Genomic DNA, 17,329 nt, shown 5'->3' with positions numbered 1-17,329 from the left:
CGTGTGGAGATTTCATCACTGTGTACATCTCTACATTGTGAATGTTCAAAGTGTGTCCACATAAGGGACTGTGTTAAGTCTTATTCCAAAATGTTAAAGGTCAAGTTTACCCTAACAAAAAAAACTGATTTTAATAAATAGAGAAAAATCAAACAAGCATAACATTGAAAATTTCATCAAAATCGGATGTAAAATAAGAAAGTTATTACATTTTAGAGTTTCGCTTGTTTTTTACAAAACAGTTATATTCACAACTCAGTGATATGCAAATTAGAGAGTCTATGAAGTCCCTCACTCACTATTTCTTTTATTTTTCATTGTTTGGATTATACAATATTTCATTTTTTATAGATTTTAAAATATTGACCAACTTGACTGAACCACAACATGTTAAAACAATGATAGACCATTATTATGTTCAGAGAGGAATAAAACTTTATTTCACATGACAATAAGGAGACAATTAGAATATTTCATTCAATGAAATACAAACTAAATAATGAGTGAGTGGTGTCATATGTTCCCCCATTTGCATAGGGACTAAGGTGTGCATATAATTGTTTTGTGAAATTAAATGAAAATTTAAAATATCATAGCTTTCTTATTTAACATACGATTTTGATGAAATTTTTAGGTAATGCTTGTTGGATTTTTATCCTTTTATTCAATTAAACTTTTTGTTGGGGTGGACTTGTCCTTCATGATGATCACAATAAATATTGTGAACATGATTTCACAGTGAGTCCCACACCCTGTGCGACATTTTTGGAACACACTGTAAGACAGATGTTATGAGTCAAGAATAGTCATACCACATTGGTGTCGAATTATCATATTTCTGTATGTTTCTTTGGGGGTAAAGCAGCTTAGGAAATATTAATATGATAAATGAATTTCGAGTTTGCATGCATCTTAATTCATTAGTTTTATTAAAGAGGTATTACTTGTACATTGTATGTAGCCTATGCAATCAGTCGAAAAAAACCTTCTACGAATATCTCTCCATTGTATGCTCTTCTTTCTTCATTTTTCTTCCTTTCTTTCTCTTGGTTTCCCCCTTCTCCTTTTCACTATTTAAAAATTCAGAAGGGGAGGCTGCCAATCTGCCCCCCCCCCTCTCCTGCTAGCATCGCCTGTCATGAAAGCGTTGCTAGGACCCTATGCAAGGCCAAAATCAGGACGAATTTTCATCTCCGATGATTGTGCGATAAGATTATGGGCCCAACCAAAGTAGTTCGGCGTTACGAGCCAATCTGACGAAACAGCGTTAGGAAAGTAGGCTGGAGTGCATGAGTGGCTATCACGCCACCAACCCCCTCGGCAGTAGGTTGTCCAGGTGGGGTTAAAGAAGGGCAGGCCGGAGAGAAATGACATTTCATCATCTGTGAAAAAAGTGTATCAAGATATTTATCTATCAATTTGAAAAGGGAACTCCGTAAATTAAAGAAAGCAATATATTTGCACAAAAAATATGTGTGCATGATAAATAGCACCTGGCCTCTAAGGTAAACATTTGAAGAAAAAAAATGTGATTTCATATTTAAAAAATACAAATGAGAAAAGTGTAGTTTTAGCAGCAAAAACTAACTAACTTATGTTATATTAACCATTTCACGGAAATGCAAAAAATTTGGAAAATGCCAATATTTATTATAATTTTTTTTTTTGGGGGGGTTCAATTACTGATATTCTTTCTTTCGTGAAAGAAATCAAATCTGTGTTTTAAAATCTGTAAAAATCAAACGTAAGAGTCAAATCTACTCTCAGACACTTTGAGGGTTGCTGATTTCAGATGTGATTTATTTTAGGCGCTTTGTTTTTTTTTGGATGGGAAATAAAGAGCCACCACTTGTATCATATTAGCCTATAATAGACCTATGAAAATGAAATGGTGGTCTTATTTCTGCCTATTTTTATTGTACCGTTATCTTAAAAATCTATTCTACTAAGTACTCTTTGCGGGTTTTTTAAATAACAATTTAATGTATAATATCAATCAATCAATTTTCCAATACCAAATGAATGAAATAGATATCGTCTTTTCTCCTTTTTTTTTATATTTCTTCTTGTACTTCTTCTTCTTCTTCTTCTTCTTCTTCTTCTTCTTCTTCTTCTTCTTCTTCTTCTCCTCCTCCTTCTCCTTCCTCTCCTCCTCCTTCTTCTTCTTCTACTACTTCTTTTTCTTCTTATTTTTTTCTTCTTGTTGTTGTTCTTTTTCTTCTTCTACTTCTTCCTCGTCTTCTCCTCCTTCTGCTTCTTCTTCTTCTTTCTTCTTATTCCTCTTTTTTCTTTTTTTTCTTCTTTTTCTTTTTCTTCTTCTTCTTCTTTTTTTCTTTTCTTCTTCTTTACCTCTTCTAATACCCATTCTACTATTACCATGATTACGGTGTATTATGCGCTACTTCTCATTGTTTCAATACTGATATTACAATTGTAATAAACCAGTCTGTTTTACCTGCACTACCAGAATGGTTTGAGATTCTCAATGAATATTTTGAACTATCATTCCCGATGGAGAACTGGCCATATTCAGCGTATATAGTTTCCTCGGTGTGGAGAAGCGTGATATCCACACGTAGTGTGTACGTTCCTTGGTGTGTGAGACGATGGAGCTTCTCATTGCCTAGCCAATGATCACCGGCGACACTGCCAAAACCCTCTTTGTAAGATGTCGTGTTCCTATCAAAGGTTACGGGATTGGGTCTGTTCAAGGGGTCCAGTCTCCGTTGAAACATCTTGTTCGAACAATCGAGAATAATGATTCACTTTATAAACCCCTCAAAAAAAGTTTGGAAATCTGGGTTTGGCCATCAATTTCTCCTAATTCCCAATTTTTACACAATGGATATTTGATATCATTCAAAAGATCATTAAATTCTCTCTAAAATGATACCATGCTTGTTATGATCATGCCATCACAAAAAAAAAAGGAATTCAAAAGTGTTGGATGAGGTCTGAATTGAAAAGCTGCAAAACGAGCAGAAATAGTCATGAAGGGTCAATACAGAACATGATTCTTTTGTCTGTGTCAATAGAGATGAAAATCCATTCAAATCAAGCCCCTGCTTCTGAAATTTGATGTTTTGTTGTGGTTTATGTAGTGATGGTTCTGTGAGATAACATGGTTTGAGTCGTGGTTTGAAATACCCATGCATGTCTGTTTGTTTGTTATGTGTTTGCTTGTGCAGAGGTGTGATTGATACCATATTAATGTTGATGTTAGGGTGCATGAAAACAATAAACAAAAGAAACCGCTGAGAAACTCACTAATCACCACGGAAAAAAAACAGTGACCTTCAATATTGTGTCATTTTGCAACTTTTTAATGTTGACCTTGCCCCACATTTCAAGGCACTGCACCTCCATGTGAACCATAATCATATCATGTAGGGTATCATTTTAAAGAAGATTAAATGGTCTATTCATTGATATTAACTACACATTGATATCTACTAAAACTGAGGAGGCATTATCGATCAAAGTCAGATTTCCAAACTTTTTTTAATGAGTTTATATCCAGTCTTATCATGATACATATAGGTCTTTGTAAAGCCCACTGACATGAATGAAAATCTTAGAGGATTACCCGACATAGCATCAACACTTGGCTCGAGAAGACTGGATTCCGACCGCGGAGCCTCATTGGCCCGCATTCTGATAGCAGGTTTAACTTAAACTCAGGTTTAAGGTTGTGGTTTAAGTATGGACAGCCAATTGTAACATAATCACTAACAGTAGATATATCATATTTCAGCTCATTTGGCTCTCAAATCATTCTCAATTGTCTAGGAAGTATAAATAGATTATTGTCTTCACCATCGATGAATCAGAAAAGAGCACAGTAAACATAAAAAACATACAACTTAATAAAACTGTTGATACTTTTGGCTTCACATAATTTTAGCACAGAGTTAGACCATGGTCTAAGTTAAACCAGAGTTCAGAATACGGGTCATTGAGTGTAAACATGAGCGAATGACAAAAATTCTTTCTCGAGAAGCATGTAGCAAAAAGCTGCACTATAGAATTCAACGCCCTACAGGGGCTGGTTTCACAAAGCTTGGTATTATAACAAATTTGCAATAACAGTCTAAAGGTACTGAAACTATTGAATTTGATAGGCTAATAGTAAACCTGTTAAAGAAATGAAGCTTTTGTTATTATAACAATTCGTTCTATGAAATGCCAAGAACTATCTACTCTTTAGAACTATAGAATTCAACGCCCTACATGGGCTGGTTTCACAAAGCTTGGTATTATAACAAATTTGCAATAACAGTCTAAAGGTACTGAAACTATTGAATTTGATAGGCTAATAGTAAACTTGTTAAAGAAATGAAGCTTTTGTTATTATAACAATTCGTTCGATGAAATGCCAAGAACTATCTACTCTTTATTTTTGATGCAATTATGATATCTAGATGGAGATATTCACGTTTTAAATGGGAAGTTATAAAGGCATCCACTGGGCACTTCGGAAACCTGAGGAGCATTTACCGTTTTCAGTTACTTGTAATTTTTTGGCTCCGCATCAGGCCTGCGCTAAATAAAGTTTGCACCATTGAGTTCAGTAACTATAGCAGAGCCGAGCTAGGCTACTTTCACGATCGCATAAACTCGGGCACGCGGGCCTGGCGCTGGTCTGGTGCTGACAAAAGCAGCGTCAAAATAGCCCGAACCAATCATAAATTCAAATACCGTTTTCAGTAGCTCATGATATTTTGGTCTCCACCGGGCCCGCACGAAAATTGTCCGCACCAAAAGCGTTCAGAAACTACAAGAGCGGCGCTACTTTTACAATCACTCATTCAAATACTCTGGCACGTGAGAGATGGCGCTGGTCTGGTGCTGCTAATAGCAGCGTCAAGAGGTGGTTTCAAACCGCCTCGATCACAAGAATCCCCGTTAAATTACGAGAACATTTTTAGGCTGAAAAATACCCATTAAATATTTCTGCATTCACACCGCCCTGAAACATACCCTTCGGGATAAGTTCCTGAAGTTATGAGCATGCGCAATATGGTCTGATAAGCAGGCAAGGCGCGAGATTCAAAATCACTAGCCCAGCAGCCACCCACGGCGCCGCACCCAACGACACGCTGGGCTAAAAGTTCCCGTAATTTGCTTTCACATCGCCAAAATACCTGCGACCTTGGACAAATCTCCGCGAAAGTTCTCGTAATTTTGCCAAGTACCTACTATTTAGCGGGTATTTTCTTTCGGGGAAATTACGCGTAGTTTGCTTTCACATTACCAAAATACCTGGTATTTTCTGATCGGGGTAAATTTCCCGATCAGAGAATACCTGGAACTGACGAACTTCGAGGCGGTCTGAAACCACCTAAGATCGCACCGGTATGGCGCGGGCTATTTTAGCCCGAGGCATTCATAAACTTTTTTTTTTGGTCCGGACCAGCCCCGGGGACCGGCGAATTACTGAAATCGGTAAACATTTTACGACTTAGCCCGAGACTGGTCCGGATCAGTTTGTTACTGGAAGCGGTATTAGAGACATCTCCATGTCTTTAAATATACATGTATGTGAATATCAGTGGTCATTTAGGTCACTTTGAACTGGATTATTAAAACGATGGAGTGTTCTCCCATGACATTTTCCCCTTTTCTTGTCGTACCTTTCCAACAATACAGAGTTTTTGCATTTTCTACGGAGCCGCTCTCTACAACGCACCAAATCCTTTGAAAATGCAAGTCAAATCGCACTAGAGAGCTGAGGGACTTTTGTCGAAAGATAGTGGACCGGGGTAGCAGATTATCCGAAGATTTACACCGACCAACAATTTCAAATATGCTGTTGCCCAGAGTCGAGACACGCGGCTGTCCCCGTTCCATCAACTTTCGACAAAACCCTATCAGCTCTGCATAGTGTTGGACTTGCAGTTTCAAAGGAATATGTGCGTTGTAGAGAGTGGCACCGTCGTAAATGCTAAAACTCTCTATTTATAACGAAACACTTCTATCTATTCCACCCTACGGTTGCCGGAAATTAAAGACCTTGGACAACCCTGCTTAGGCTATGTTGGTTATGAAATCATTTATTTAGAACCATACCAATCTTTCGAGTATATCTGCCACAACATAGTTCTGTTTTGTGTTTGTTCATTCACAGGTATAAGTAATGTTTTTGATTAATCACGTGTCCATAAGATCCAATCCATTAACTCACGGTCCAGCCGCCGCCTTCGGTCTCCATATCGCAGTAGACATTAAACGGATTCTCCACTCCCAGCGGACGAATGAGGTAGATACCGCTGATAGTTCCCCCTTCTGCCTGAACATCAACACAGTCACGTGGTGTCCTAGCAGTATGATGCCTGTCTGATTTAGCAACATAGAGGAATTTTTTTTTTACTTTTAAGGTTTAACTGAAACATATCACACCAAATTTGATAAAAATAAAGTACAAAATTTAAATATTGAGTATTATACTGGACTAATTACAAAAGAACGGAATGGGAGGTGGGACTGTTTAATGGGATTTTGACAGAGATCAGGGGAGGGGCGAAATAGTACACCCCCCCCCCCTCCTCCAAAATGCCATGACAATTCAAATATTGAATTAAAAAAGTGAAAATGAGAAGAAAAAATGAATAAAGACTAAGAAAGAGAAAAATAAAAGAAAGGTATCGAAAGCGGAGTTCTGGTCTATTAACCAGTATAATAACCAATTATATACACCTAAGAAGAAGAAACAAAATATGCCCCCTTTATGTTGCCATTTCCCAAACCCCTACCTAAATAGCTTGGCGCCACTTCTGGGTAAGTGTGGTCTGCTCCTTAATTTCGTAATACGAAATGTAGTTTATTAAAGCCATCTATTCATTAATCCATGTTTATGTATTTGCATTTATACGTACGCTATCCATTTTCTCTTTAGAAATCTTCATCCATAAGATAATCGATCGATTTAATAAATAAATTTTATGTTTTAATACCGTTCATATAATCATTACTTATGCCTTTGGTTATGTGCATTATTCGCAATTGATACAATTACCGTTTATCACAAAGAACCAGACACCTTTTCCACCGAAGCACTAAGATAATTATTTTTTAACCACCTAAGAATGTTAACCAAATCATAGTTACAGCAAAACAATATTTTTCGATGAGAAAATATCTTTATCATCTCTTATCAATTGTCACATCACCTTTGTACATTTAGATCTTGTTTCATGTGCATCGACATATTTAACCTAAGTTTACACAACAGTGATTCTAAGTTAAAAAATAACAATATCACAGTGAAGATCTCCAACACAGAAACTCACATGTGGGACAGTCAAACCTTAGCCTGACTGACACTGAATGCCATACTCAATCTCATAATTTCCCAGCAATGACAACATTTCCTAGCTGCATGAATCATCATATTCTTTATTTAATTCCTACAAATTGATTCTCTTCGAACTTATTCTTACATCAGTACCACAAAATTCACTTATTCATATATAATGCGTTACCTATTTGGCATGTTTTCTTCATTACTGAATGTGACATGGTAGACCCCGGTTTTCCAAAAGACCTCTTCTTGTCTGTAAGAAACTTTATGGTACCGGCTATTTCCTTCTCGTCTCCACCCTCTGGTCTGCATTTCTCACCTTCCTTCACTCTCGTATCTGATGAATAAGATATATTAATGCACAAAAAAATTAATGCCATATACAGCGCATGTGATATTGGGAGATTTAACAACTCCTACCCACCCCCCCCCCAAAAAAAAAAAGAGAGAGAAAAGTTTCTTAGAATAAAAGGAGACAAAGTCGAATAACACTGACAATTTCATCAAATTGAGAAAGTTTAAAGGGGTGCTTAAACAGGCAATCTGAAAATTCTTTTTAAAAAATCGGTAACGCGACACAATCGCATTTCATTTTGTATTTCTTTGTAGGAAACATTGTGATTTTAGTAAATTCGGTGATAAGTTAATGCATCATAAAACTCCTTTATCATGTGATATTGTAAAGGTTGTCCGATTAAATCATTCTATATGCTATTTCCTCCACATTATATATGTTTTTTTATTGAGGCAAATACATTCATAAATAAATCTTGTACTTTATTTGAATCGTGACATGCACTTCGGGAAATTATGTTAGGAGTCCACTGGGCCAGCGTCAGTTCTAATTTGCGCCAGTTGGAGCCAGTTCGCGCAAATTCAAGGCGGCTGTGGCGCCTAGTGTCGCCAATAAGGTGCCTGGTGGCGTGCACTGGCTCAAACTGCTCCTCAATACAAGTGCGCGGTGGCCCGTAATGGCGCCAAACGAAAAAAATCAAAATGTTTGAAAATACGGCGATAAAATTACATTTTAGCGTTTCATTCTGCGTTCTAGAACAAAAATAAAAGTTTTAATGGACTTCTTAAATTATTCAATAATTAGGGATTGTCTTAATGTGAGAGGGAGTTTGTTCCATATAACGCGCTTTTCCCATATGGCCCAAAGCACTCACAATTTCAGTGTCAATGATTTGTATAAAAAATAGAATGACATATTAAATGAAGGCAGTTGTCTAGAACAAAAGTAAAAGTTTTAAGGGACTTCTTAAATGACTCAATAATTGGGGATTGTCTTAATGTGAGAGGGAGTTTGTTCCATTCCATTGAGGATGTAACAGTGAATGTCTCCGGTCTGTTTTTGTTTAGTTGAATATGTTAATTTAAGTGGGTCTAGGTTATAGTGATTTGTATACAAAAAGAAGCAACTTAAAAATAATCCGTTGTCTAATAGGGAGCCAGTGTAAATTATGTAACAGGGGTTCAGGTGTAACACGGCGGACTTCAAAAATAAGCCTAATTCTGGAGGTGCTGGAGACGATTGATGTGAGCCACTGGTATTGAAGAAAGAAGACCATTACAGAATTCAAGACGAGAAAGAATAATGGAGCGTATGGCATTGTTTGCAGGTGACTGATCAATAAACCTACGAATTCTAGTTATTCCTCAAATGATATGTGACAGTATAACAGTTGAAATATGATCATTGGATTGGCGCTAACTGGCGCCGGTCCAATTTTGCTCATCACACATTTTGTGCATGCGGACATTTAAAAAAAAACCGGCATGCATGTATGTCAATATACGCCTGCTTATCAACTGAGAACAAAAAATCCCGTTCATGATTACAAAAAGTGCTTGAAATGCCCCCTTTCAGGTCTTGAAACAAAAAAACAAAAAAACTAGAACATCAATGATATGGAAGCAAAAATAAAGAAGGAGAAGCATTTCTTGTGAATTTTGAAAAATGCGCATAAATTAGCATAATTCATGAGTTTCGAGATTCTGTGTAGAATTTTTGAATCCCCAACCTAGAGTTATGAAAGAGCAAACAGAATTGGACTTGAAATGATGAAGATGAAGCATTTTGAAATTGTGGACGGGCCACAGACGACGGACGCCACGCCACGGCATAAGCTCATTTTGGCCCTTTAGGCCGGATGAGCTAAAAGAAATCAGCTCGCGATGTTTTATTAAATGGATGCGTATAAACTATCCTGCAAACAGTTCTTAAAATGTGTCATTTCTAGGTTAGGAACAAAAAAAAAATACAACTCGTTTCACCTTAAATTAAAGGTAATTTTATCAAGCAAGCAAAAAAAATCCTCACTTTCAAAGGGGGGGGGGCACACTTACGTAAAAACGGTATATTTACATTACAAATCTTGATTATGCTCTCAAAGGGGAGCACGGGCTGGCTGCCATCCCCCCCCCCCCCCCCCCCCCCGTCCGCCACTGAGATTAACCATCAACTCGTGCTTCGCACACGGATGTAGCTTAAAATGATTTTTTTTACCTTAAAAAAGCTAATACTTCGTATACTATTTATTTGTTATTTATTCACAGTGTTCTTATGTAGTAAACAAACAAACAAAATATGCCATACAAATTAAAACCAATTACGACAATGCATAAAAACTACAAAATCAAAACAGATAATATTTAACACCATACCTAATCGAATATTCCTTTGTTTAAAGAAAATCCTTTGTTTGAAGAAAAAAATTATTGAATATCTATGATGTTCAAAAAATTTTGTAATTTTTAATGTATTTTAATGTGTTTTTGTATGCTATTGTACCTGTATTTTTATCAGATTGTGGAAAATAAATAAATCTAAATCTGAATATTAAGTTTTTAGAATAGATTTCGACGTTCTTACCACACGTGATAGCCATAACAGAGATAGCTAGGAGAGAAATAATGCACGTCAACTTCATGATGCCACTTTGATGAAAAGGATAGGCGTCAAGATTGATCATTTTCGATCTAGCCAATTTACTGCTTTGGTCCTCTGAATACATATTGTAACAAACACGGCATACAAATAGTCTGTCCCTCCCTATACCCCCTCCCTGTTTTTTTTTCTCTCTCTCTCCCTCTTCTTCACCCCCGCCCCCTCTCCCCCCCCCCCTCTCTCTATTCTTTTCTCTTCCTCTTTCACTCGCTTTCTGTGATTTATGAAAGTACACTCACATCTGTCAAGATATTCACCCAAGTAATATTTCCTGACTAACAATAGGCCTATGTCACAAACAAAGCGAATGCTCATACTGTACTCTGGGTTAATGATGTTTCGCTCTAATCATGACGAGACAAAACGTGCAAATCTTGGGAATGTTCGATTTTCGTAGACCCGACCGAAACGCTAGAAAGTACTCCGAGGGTTGAAAGAACTTTATTTATCTACAGCGTTTTTTTTTGTGAATTTCATGACACGCGCTATACATGTATACGACTAAATTACTATATTTTATCATTATTATCATTTCGGTGATATAAAGCACGGCTTTAGCTTTAGAACAAAAGGACTTTACTCTTACAAAAGTGCAGCGGAAGGCATGTTTTTCCTTTCATATTTTGATTCTTTGTGAAAAAATAAATAAATTTTGGCAAAATACTGCTGATGATATCTAGCGCCCTCTCTCGACGAATTTTATTCTTTTTAGTATATCGCAAAGAAAAAAATATCAACGCCAGTTTAGTTCTTTTTTGTTCAGGGTCCAATACGTTGTGACAGAAACCCTTTTCACAGTCAGAAATTCAACTCGGACATTAAACTTTGTATATATCAAATATGAGACTCCAGGGCCCGCAGCACAAGGCTTTTAACACCAATTATCGTGGGTATTTTTTTTTTTTTACGATTGATTGCATTGACTACAATGTCATATGTGAAAAAAACATGATTGTGTTACGGAACTCAGATAAAAATATGATAGTAATATGGATCATTTATATAGCGCTAAACAATATTATTATCATAATTATTATTATCCCGGCTGTACTCGAGCCGTCATACAGGCGCTCAAGCATTCGAGGAATTACCCCCATTTACCCCATATCGGGTACCCATTCATCTGTGTACCTCGCCTGGGTCGAGTACAGCACAATGTGGGTAAATTTCTTGCTGAAGAAAAGCACGCCATGGTAGGGAATCGAACCCACGTCCCTCAGATTAAAAGACGATAGATAGTTTAGCGTACAAAATGTTTATATTTTGCATTTGATCTGGTCACCTTCATCACCCCCCCCCCCCCCCCAAGAAAAAAAATGTAACACTAAAACTAAAGGGGGGCTCGGAACATCTATGGTGAGAGTCGGATTCTCTTTCAAATTTAGGCTTAATACATTACCAAAAAAAATCGAATTTGACTATCTCGTGACAAGAAAATATTGGGTCTGTAAATTTAAAAATGTCCGCATTCGCGAGATTTCAATTGATATGGGAATTACTTGGACTAATAGAGAGGGGAAATACCATGAAAACACAGAATCAAATTGTTCAATAAAAATGTTAGGTTCTTAGTCATTTTCCGAGTTGGTGCAGACGATTCTGCAGGCACAGACCCTAATTGAAGCTTTGATCAACAAGTGTGTTTCCAAGAAAGACTAGCACATACAAAACTTGCTGTTTCAATTCAGTACACAAGGCATGAGTAGGCTGCAATTCAGACCCTTTACTCGAGTGAAGGGTTTGCACAGCAGACTAGGTGCAGACTCGGCTCGCGGATCATCCTGCGTAGCGTTTACACGCTGTCCCAACCCGCGGGCCAAAAGGGCCAAAAAAGGATCAATGGATTAAATTTACATCGTGAAACGCGCGCTAATTGCCTGTACAGACTCGGCTTTGTGTTTACACGGAGAAAAATTGCCGTTTCTGCACCGGCTCGCGGTTCTGATCCTTCTATTTTGTCAGGAGCTCACAGGCCTAATTCATTTCCCATAGACTCATGTGTATAAAGTGGCACTTAAAAAGAATTCATAAAAATAAGGAGGAAATTCGAGGGTTGAATGGTTACTACCAGTGGATAGGATAATGTCTGACATTCCTTATCTGACCAGAAAGGGGTACCTCGACCGGCTCATTTTAAAAATAAATCAGTTTTTATGAAGACTACACCTGACGGGATCAAATTCATCTTCCGCCAGTAAAAATAAAGTTCCACAGTGGTGATATATCTTTCCAAATTGGAAAAAGTAAGTTCAGTAGGTACCCTACCTAGAATCAGTGTTAGATTGTCAGTCCTATTCATTCATTTTTGTCAATCAGCAATATCAAATTAAAAATTGAGCAATAAATGAATATCTTTGGCCTGCCAGTTGTGATTAGGCCCGTGCAACCTTGATAGAGTAAAATGACCATAATACTTCCGCCAGTAAATATATAGTTCCATAGTGGTGATACAGTATATCTTTCCAATTTGGAAAAAGTAAGTTCAGTAGGTACCCTACCTAGAATCAGTGTTAGATTGTCAGTCATTTTCATTCATTTTTGTCAATCAGCAATATCAAATTAAAAATTGAGCAATGAATGAATATCTTTGGTCTGCCAGTTGTGATTAGGCCCGTGCAACCTTGATAGAGTGAAATTACCCTAACACTTCCGCCAGTAAATATATAGTTCCATAGTGGTGATACAGTATATCTTTCCAATTTGGAAAAAGTAAGTTCAGTAGGTACCCTACCTAGAATCAGTGTTAGATTGTCAGTCATTTTCATTCATTTTTGTCAATCAGCAATATCAAATTAAAAAATTGAGCAATGGGTCGGCTCGAATGAATATCTTTGGCCTGCCAGTTGTGATTAGGCCCGTGCAACCTCAAAGCAAAATTGCCGTGTCTGCACAGCGAGCCGGTGCAAGTTAATCGCATTTACACGCATAAAAACGATTCTGTACCGGCTCTCGGGTTTGCACCGCAAGCCGATGCAGCGTGAACATATGGTAATTGTCTGTATGATGGCCATTTATCTCTTTCATGCTCCATAACAATTTCAATACTTTTGTGAAAATAACCACTCAAAACACGCAACACAAGCCGTTTATTCTATTGCAGAATAAACTTTATTGTTTTATCGTTTGTTTATATACATTGTGATTTATACGTAATAGGAGATAATGACTTAAACAATTCATAAAAAATAAGTTACTTTGGCTTTCGGTTTTGTGCCTATGATGGCCATTTCCTGAAACATAAAAGGGTATTTATATAATTTCTTCCTGGTTATTATTCGACTATAAGTCAGGAAAGTAAGCTGTAATCATATTTTAGCCTAGAAGTTTTGCTGCTGTTGTCCGCACAAAAGTCCAAGGCTTTTTTTCAGACGCGATTCCGGATCTTACTCGGATGAAAGAAGGAAGTTGTTTGGGCCGGGTGGCGGGCCAGTTGAGACAGAGACTACTTTGAATTATTTCTCCTTTTGCATATATTTATGTGATTCTGCTGATGCAGGTAAGGACATCAACGCATCTGTAGGTTCTGTGTCGGGGTAGCTAGCTATCGAGTCGAGGGAACTCGGTTAAGTGATGGAAACGGTTTAGGAATGATAATAAAAATAATAATAATATTAATAATTATAATAATGATGATAATGATAATAACAACAATAATAACATAAACAGTAACAATAATACTCACAATCGTGATAGTAATAGTAATATTATAACATAACAAGAATGAATATAATAATGATGATAATAATAATATAATGATTACAATGATATTATTAGTTTTACCATAACCAGTGTTAAATGTCCTATATTGCTACTGAGTTTTTATTCTTAAGGTTGCCTTTTATTCGTTTTCCAGTTTCCACCTCTTGCTTTCCCTTTTCTTTTGACTTATCTCTATCTGCTTCCCTTTTCTCATCCCTTTCCTCTCCTCTCTCCTCTTTCATCCCAAATCTTTCAATCCCCATTTTCTTCATTGGTGACACCTTGGAGTGATTATGTTATGACTTTTGACATTAACTTACAATTCATTTCTTTTTCATCTGTATGAATCTGTATTGTATTTGACTATTTATAATGTTTACTTTGTATTTTGTTATGTGTCTATTTGTACATGTAAACAGTCACACATTTTAGTCTTTGACTGCTTGTGATTGTATTTTGATAGTTTTATCGCAATAAAATCCAATAATTATAATAAATGTAACAATTAATATAATAATGATATGTGGGCACCCCGAAGAATATACTTCCTTACACGCTCAAGTACCTGTGCTAAAGCCGGGGTAACAGTTTAGGCCTACAGTCGTTAGAAACCTTGGTTTAAACGCCACATGAATACTGTATATTAATTATTATCATTATCATAAGATTAAAAATCAACCGGGAAAGAGCAATACCATAATAGGTCTTCAAGTCATAAATTGCCTCCTCAATGTGAAAACTTTCCGTTGACAGGTGTCATGGCGAGCACTATCATACCGGCATACTCCCCGTACACGGCGCATGGAGACATCCCAACTCCGGCTCTTGTATTTCCAAAATATCGTACCAAACGGACCGGTCCGACGGGACAGCCTTACGTAACCACGGCGTTAGACCCAGTTTCCCGATTCGGTAAGTTTTGATGGCGACATGATATGTTTTTTAACAAATCCTAATTCCCAGCACCACCACAAATACCTGCGTAATTTTACAGAACACTTACATGCCAATACCTGTACAAGAAAAAAAATGAAAGGGATGAAAAGCTTCCGTGACAACTGCTGTCGCCCCGCCCCGCCCCCCCCCCCCCCCTGTCCCCCTACCCACCACCCACATGTCAAACATCACTCGTCATAATTCATCACTCTAGTAGACCACTCTGGAATAATTTCAGTTAAAAAAAACGTTCTTCAAAAAATGATGGAATGATCTCGGTATATTTTAAACAGATACATAACTTTTTTTTTCATTTCATTGAGCATGTTGGGATTGAATAACGCTTCGTTTCTCCTTGGAGACCTTAATCGTACTTGACATAAAATATTGCAATTTCTTTAGAAAGCGCTTCAAGTATTACTTCCAAACTTGGTACATGATTTTTATGTAATTAAAATCCGTTATATTGTTTTTGAAGCCACATCGAAAGTCCGTCCTACGACCTCAGCACCCAGTATACTTTCAACATCATCTTTGACTCCAACATCTCGTTTGACTACCAGTCGGCCAACACCAAAACCAAAAATACCTGTGCCGGTCAACACCTCAAAGAAACCGCCGTCCTCAACCTATCATGTCACAACCTACCAAGGATCCGCACCAAGACCTACATCACAGGAGGGCGTACAGGGTGTCAATTATGTAGCTATTGCACTTGGAATCATCCTGGTACTATCGTATGTTGTCTTCATCTTTGTATACCTCCGTCGTCGGAGACCTAACCGGTTGGGACGCAAAACCAAAGACGCAGAGTTCAAAGAGTCAGCGTTCTCTCCGTCAGCATCACCACATCCTTCAAAGCTAAAGATCCTTGCAGAGACGAAGACCTTCGGTGTGCCACATGGCAAGGAGGCACAGCTTCATCAAGAGCAGCAACCAAACAGACCCCAGGTTGAAGAAGGTGGCTACACATCACTGCTGCCTGTGAATCAGCCAGTAGACGGCGATGGGGGAATCCTCAAGGTGGCCCTTGCTACTCATTGGTCTAATAGGAAGGCCGGACAATTGGAGGATACGCCAGACAGTGACGGATACGAGATCGTCAAGACTGCCCGTCCTTCTCCTGTGCCCATCGGCAAGGTTCGTCAGACTGGTCAAAGGACGGGAGACGACGGGTACGAGAATACCAAGACCACTCGTCCCATCCCCGTGCCTAAACTCAAGGCTCGCCCGGTGAGGAAAGCAGTATACAATGACGGGTACGAAAACACCAAGAGGGCACGGCCCATGCCGATGCCTCAAGGAAAGGGTCGCCATATGTGGAAAGAGCAAGATGATGGTGATTACGAGCTTGTCCAAACAGATAAAGTGAAGCCCAAGCCGAAGCCTATTTTTAGATGTAAGCATACTTATTTTTGAACTTGAAACTAGTTATTCATCTTGAATTTAAAGATATGTGCTCGAAACAATTTCGTAATTAACAATAATTCCTCATGACTTCTTGAGAATATTAGTTATGAACCCCCCCCCCCCTGTAGTTAGAAGTCTCAAGCGCACGCTTCTGATGGCAACGGGCTTCAGGCAGAGGCGTCGATCCTGGGGGGGGGGGGAAGGGGGGGCGATCGCCCCACCAATGAAAATATTGGGGGGCAAACATATCATTTTGCCCCCCCCCCCCAATAATTCCGGATATACCCAAAAAAAAAAAATTGTAATGTTCAGCAAGCGAGATTGAGATACACAACTCGTTCTTTATCTAAAATTGTGCTCAAAATGTCTGCTTTTCAGATTGGAAATATAAAAAATTTTAGCTCGCGCTTCGCGCTCCCATCATTTCTGTAGTAAAACCCATACTTTTCATGATTGAATAGGTGAATGTAAATGTCCCATTTTCAGTTTTAAAGATCCAGACCGGACCCGAAAATGAAATTGATAAATTATATACCAATCGAAAGCTTATAAGCTACTAAATACACCAAGGTATGCTTTATGCATTTTCACCGCTTCCCAGCTGAGTATTTTGCTTAAGAATATTCCAATTATCGGGTTTCGAACCCCGCTTAGAAAATAGGCTTTATTGTGCTTTTCACCTGCCTCGAGACCGTGACGTCACGTTGTGTAAGAAGCGTCGTGATTCCATAGGTTTGTACACAGAAAAACTGGGTGATTTTTTTGCTTTCCAGTTAACGCATTTCATTCTCTTCACTTCTATCACAGAGGGATATCACATATATTTTTACCCACAAGCTTGAATTTATGAAATCTGCAGTTTTGAACTAGTTTTTGCCATATTTTATTTCCTGCTTATTTGGCGCAGATTTCAATTCTATCTGCATTTAGATTATGTATAACAACTTTTCCTGACATAGCAATTTAGGCCCAATAAGAGCCAAACAAAGAAATCACAAAAAAGGTATAGTGAATAGTTGTAGGTTTACAACAAT

At 37.9% G+C, this 17,329-nt stretch overlaps 1 protein-coding gene across 1 annotated transcript; it reads left to right on the top strand.

Moving 5' to 3' along the window:
- The first annotated feature begins 13,518 nt into the window (after positions 1-13,518).
- LOC129266946 (uncharacterized) lies at positions 13,519-16,582 on the top strand. Its single transcript, XM_064104067.1, has 3 exons — positions 13,519-13,746; positions 14,703-14,861; positions 15,364-16,582. The coding sequence occupies exons 2-3, from the start codon at positions 14,708-14,710 to the stop codon at positions 16,302-16,304; spliced, it is 1,095 nt and encodes a 364-aa protein (XP_063960137.1). The 5' UTR covers positions 13,519-13,746; positions 14,703-14,707; the 3' UTR covers positions 16,305-16,582.
- Positions 16,583-17,329: the final 747 nt, after the last annotated feature.

This window comes from Lytechinus pictus, chromosome 8, assembly GCF_037042905.1.
Source record: "Lytechinus pictus isolate F3 Inbred chromosome 8, Lp3.0, whole genome shotgun sequence".
Lineage (NCBI taxonomy): Eukaryota > Metazoa > Echinodermata > Echinoidea > Temnopleuroida > Toxopneustidae > Lytechinus > Lytechinus pictus.
This window is presented reverse-complemented; position numbering and strand designations above follow the sequence as displayed.

Coding starts and splice junctions, on each gene's coding strand:
- LOC129266946 (XM_064104067.1), top strand. CDS start 14,708: ATGGCGAGCACTATCATACCGGCATACTCCCCGTACACGGCGCATGGA. Junction 14,862..15,363: donor AGACCCAGTTTCCCGATTCG/GTAAGTTTTGAT, acceptor TTGTTTTTGAAG/CCACATCGAAAGTCCGTCCT.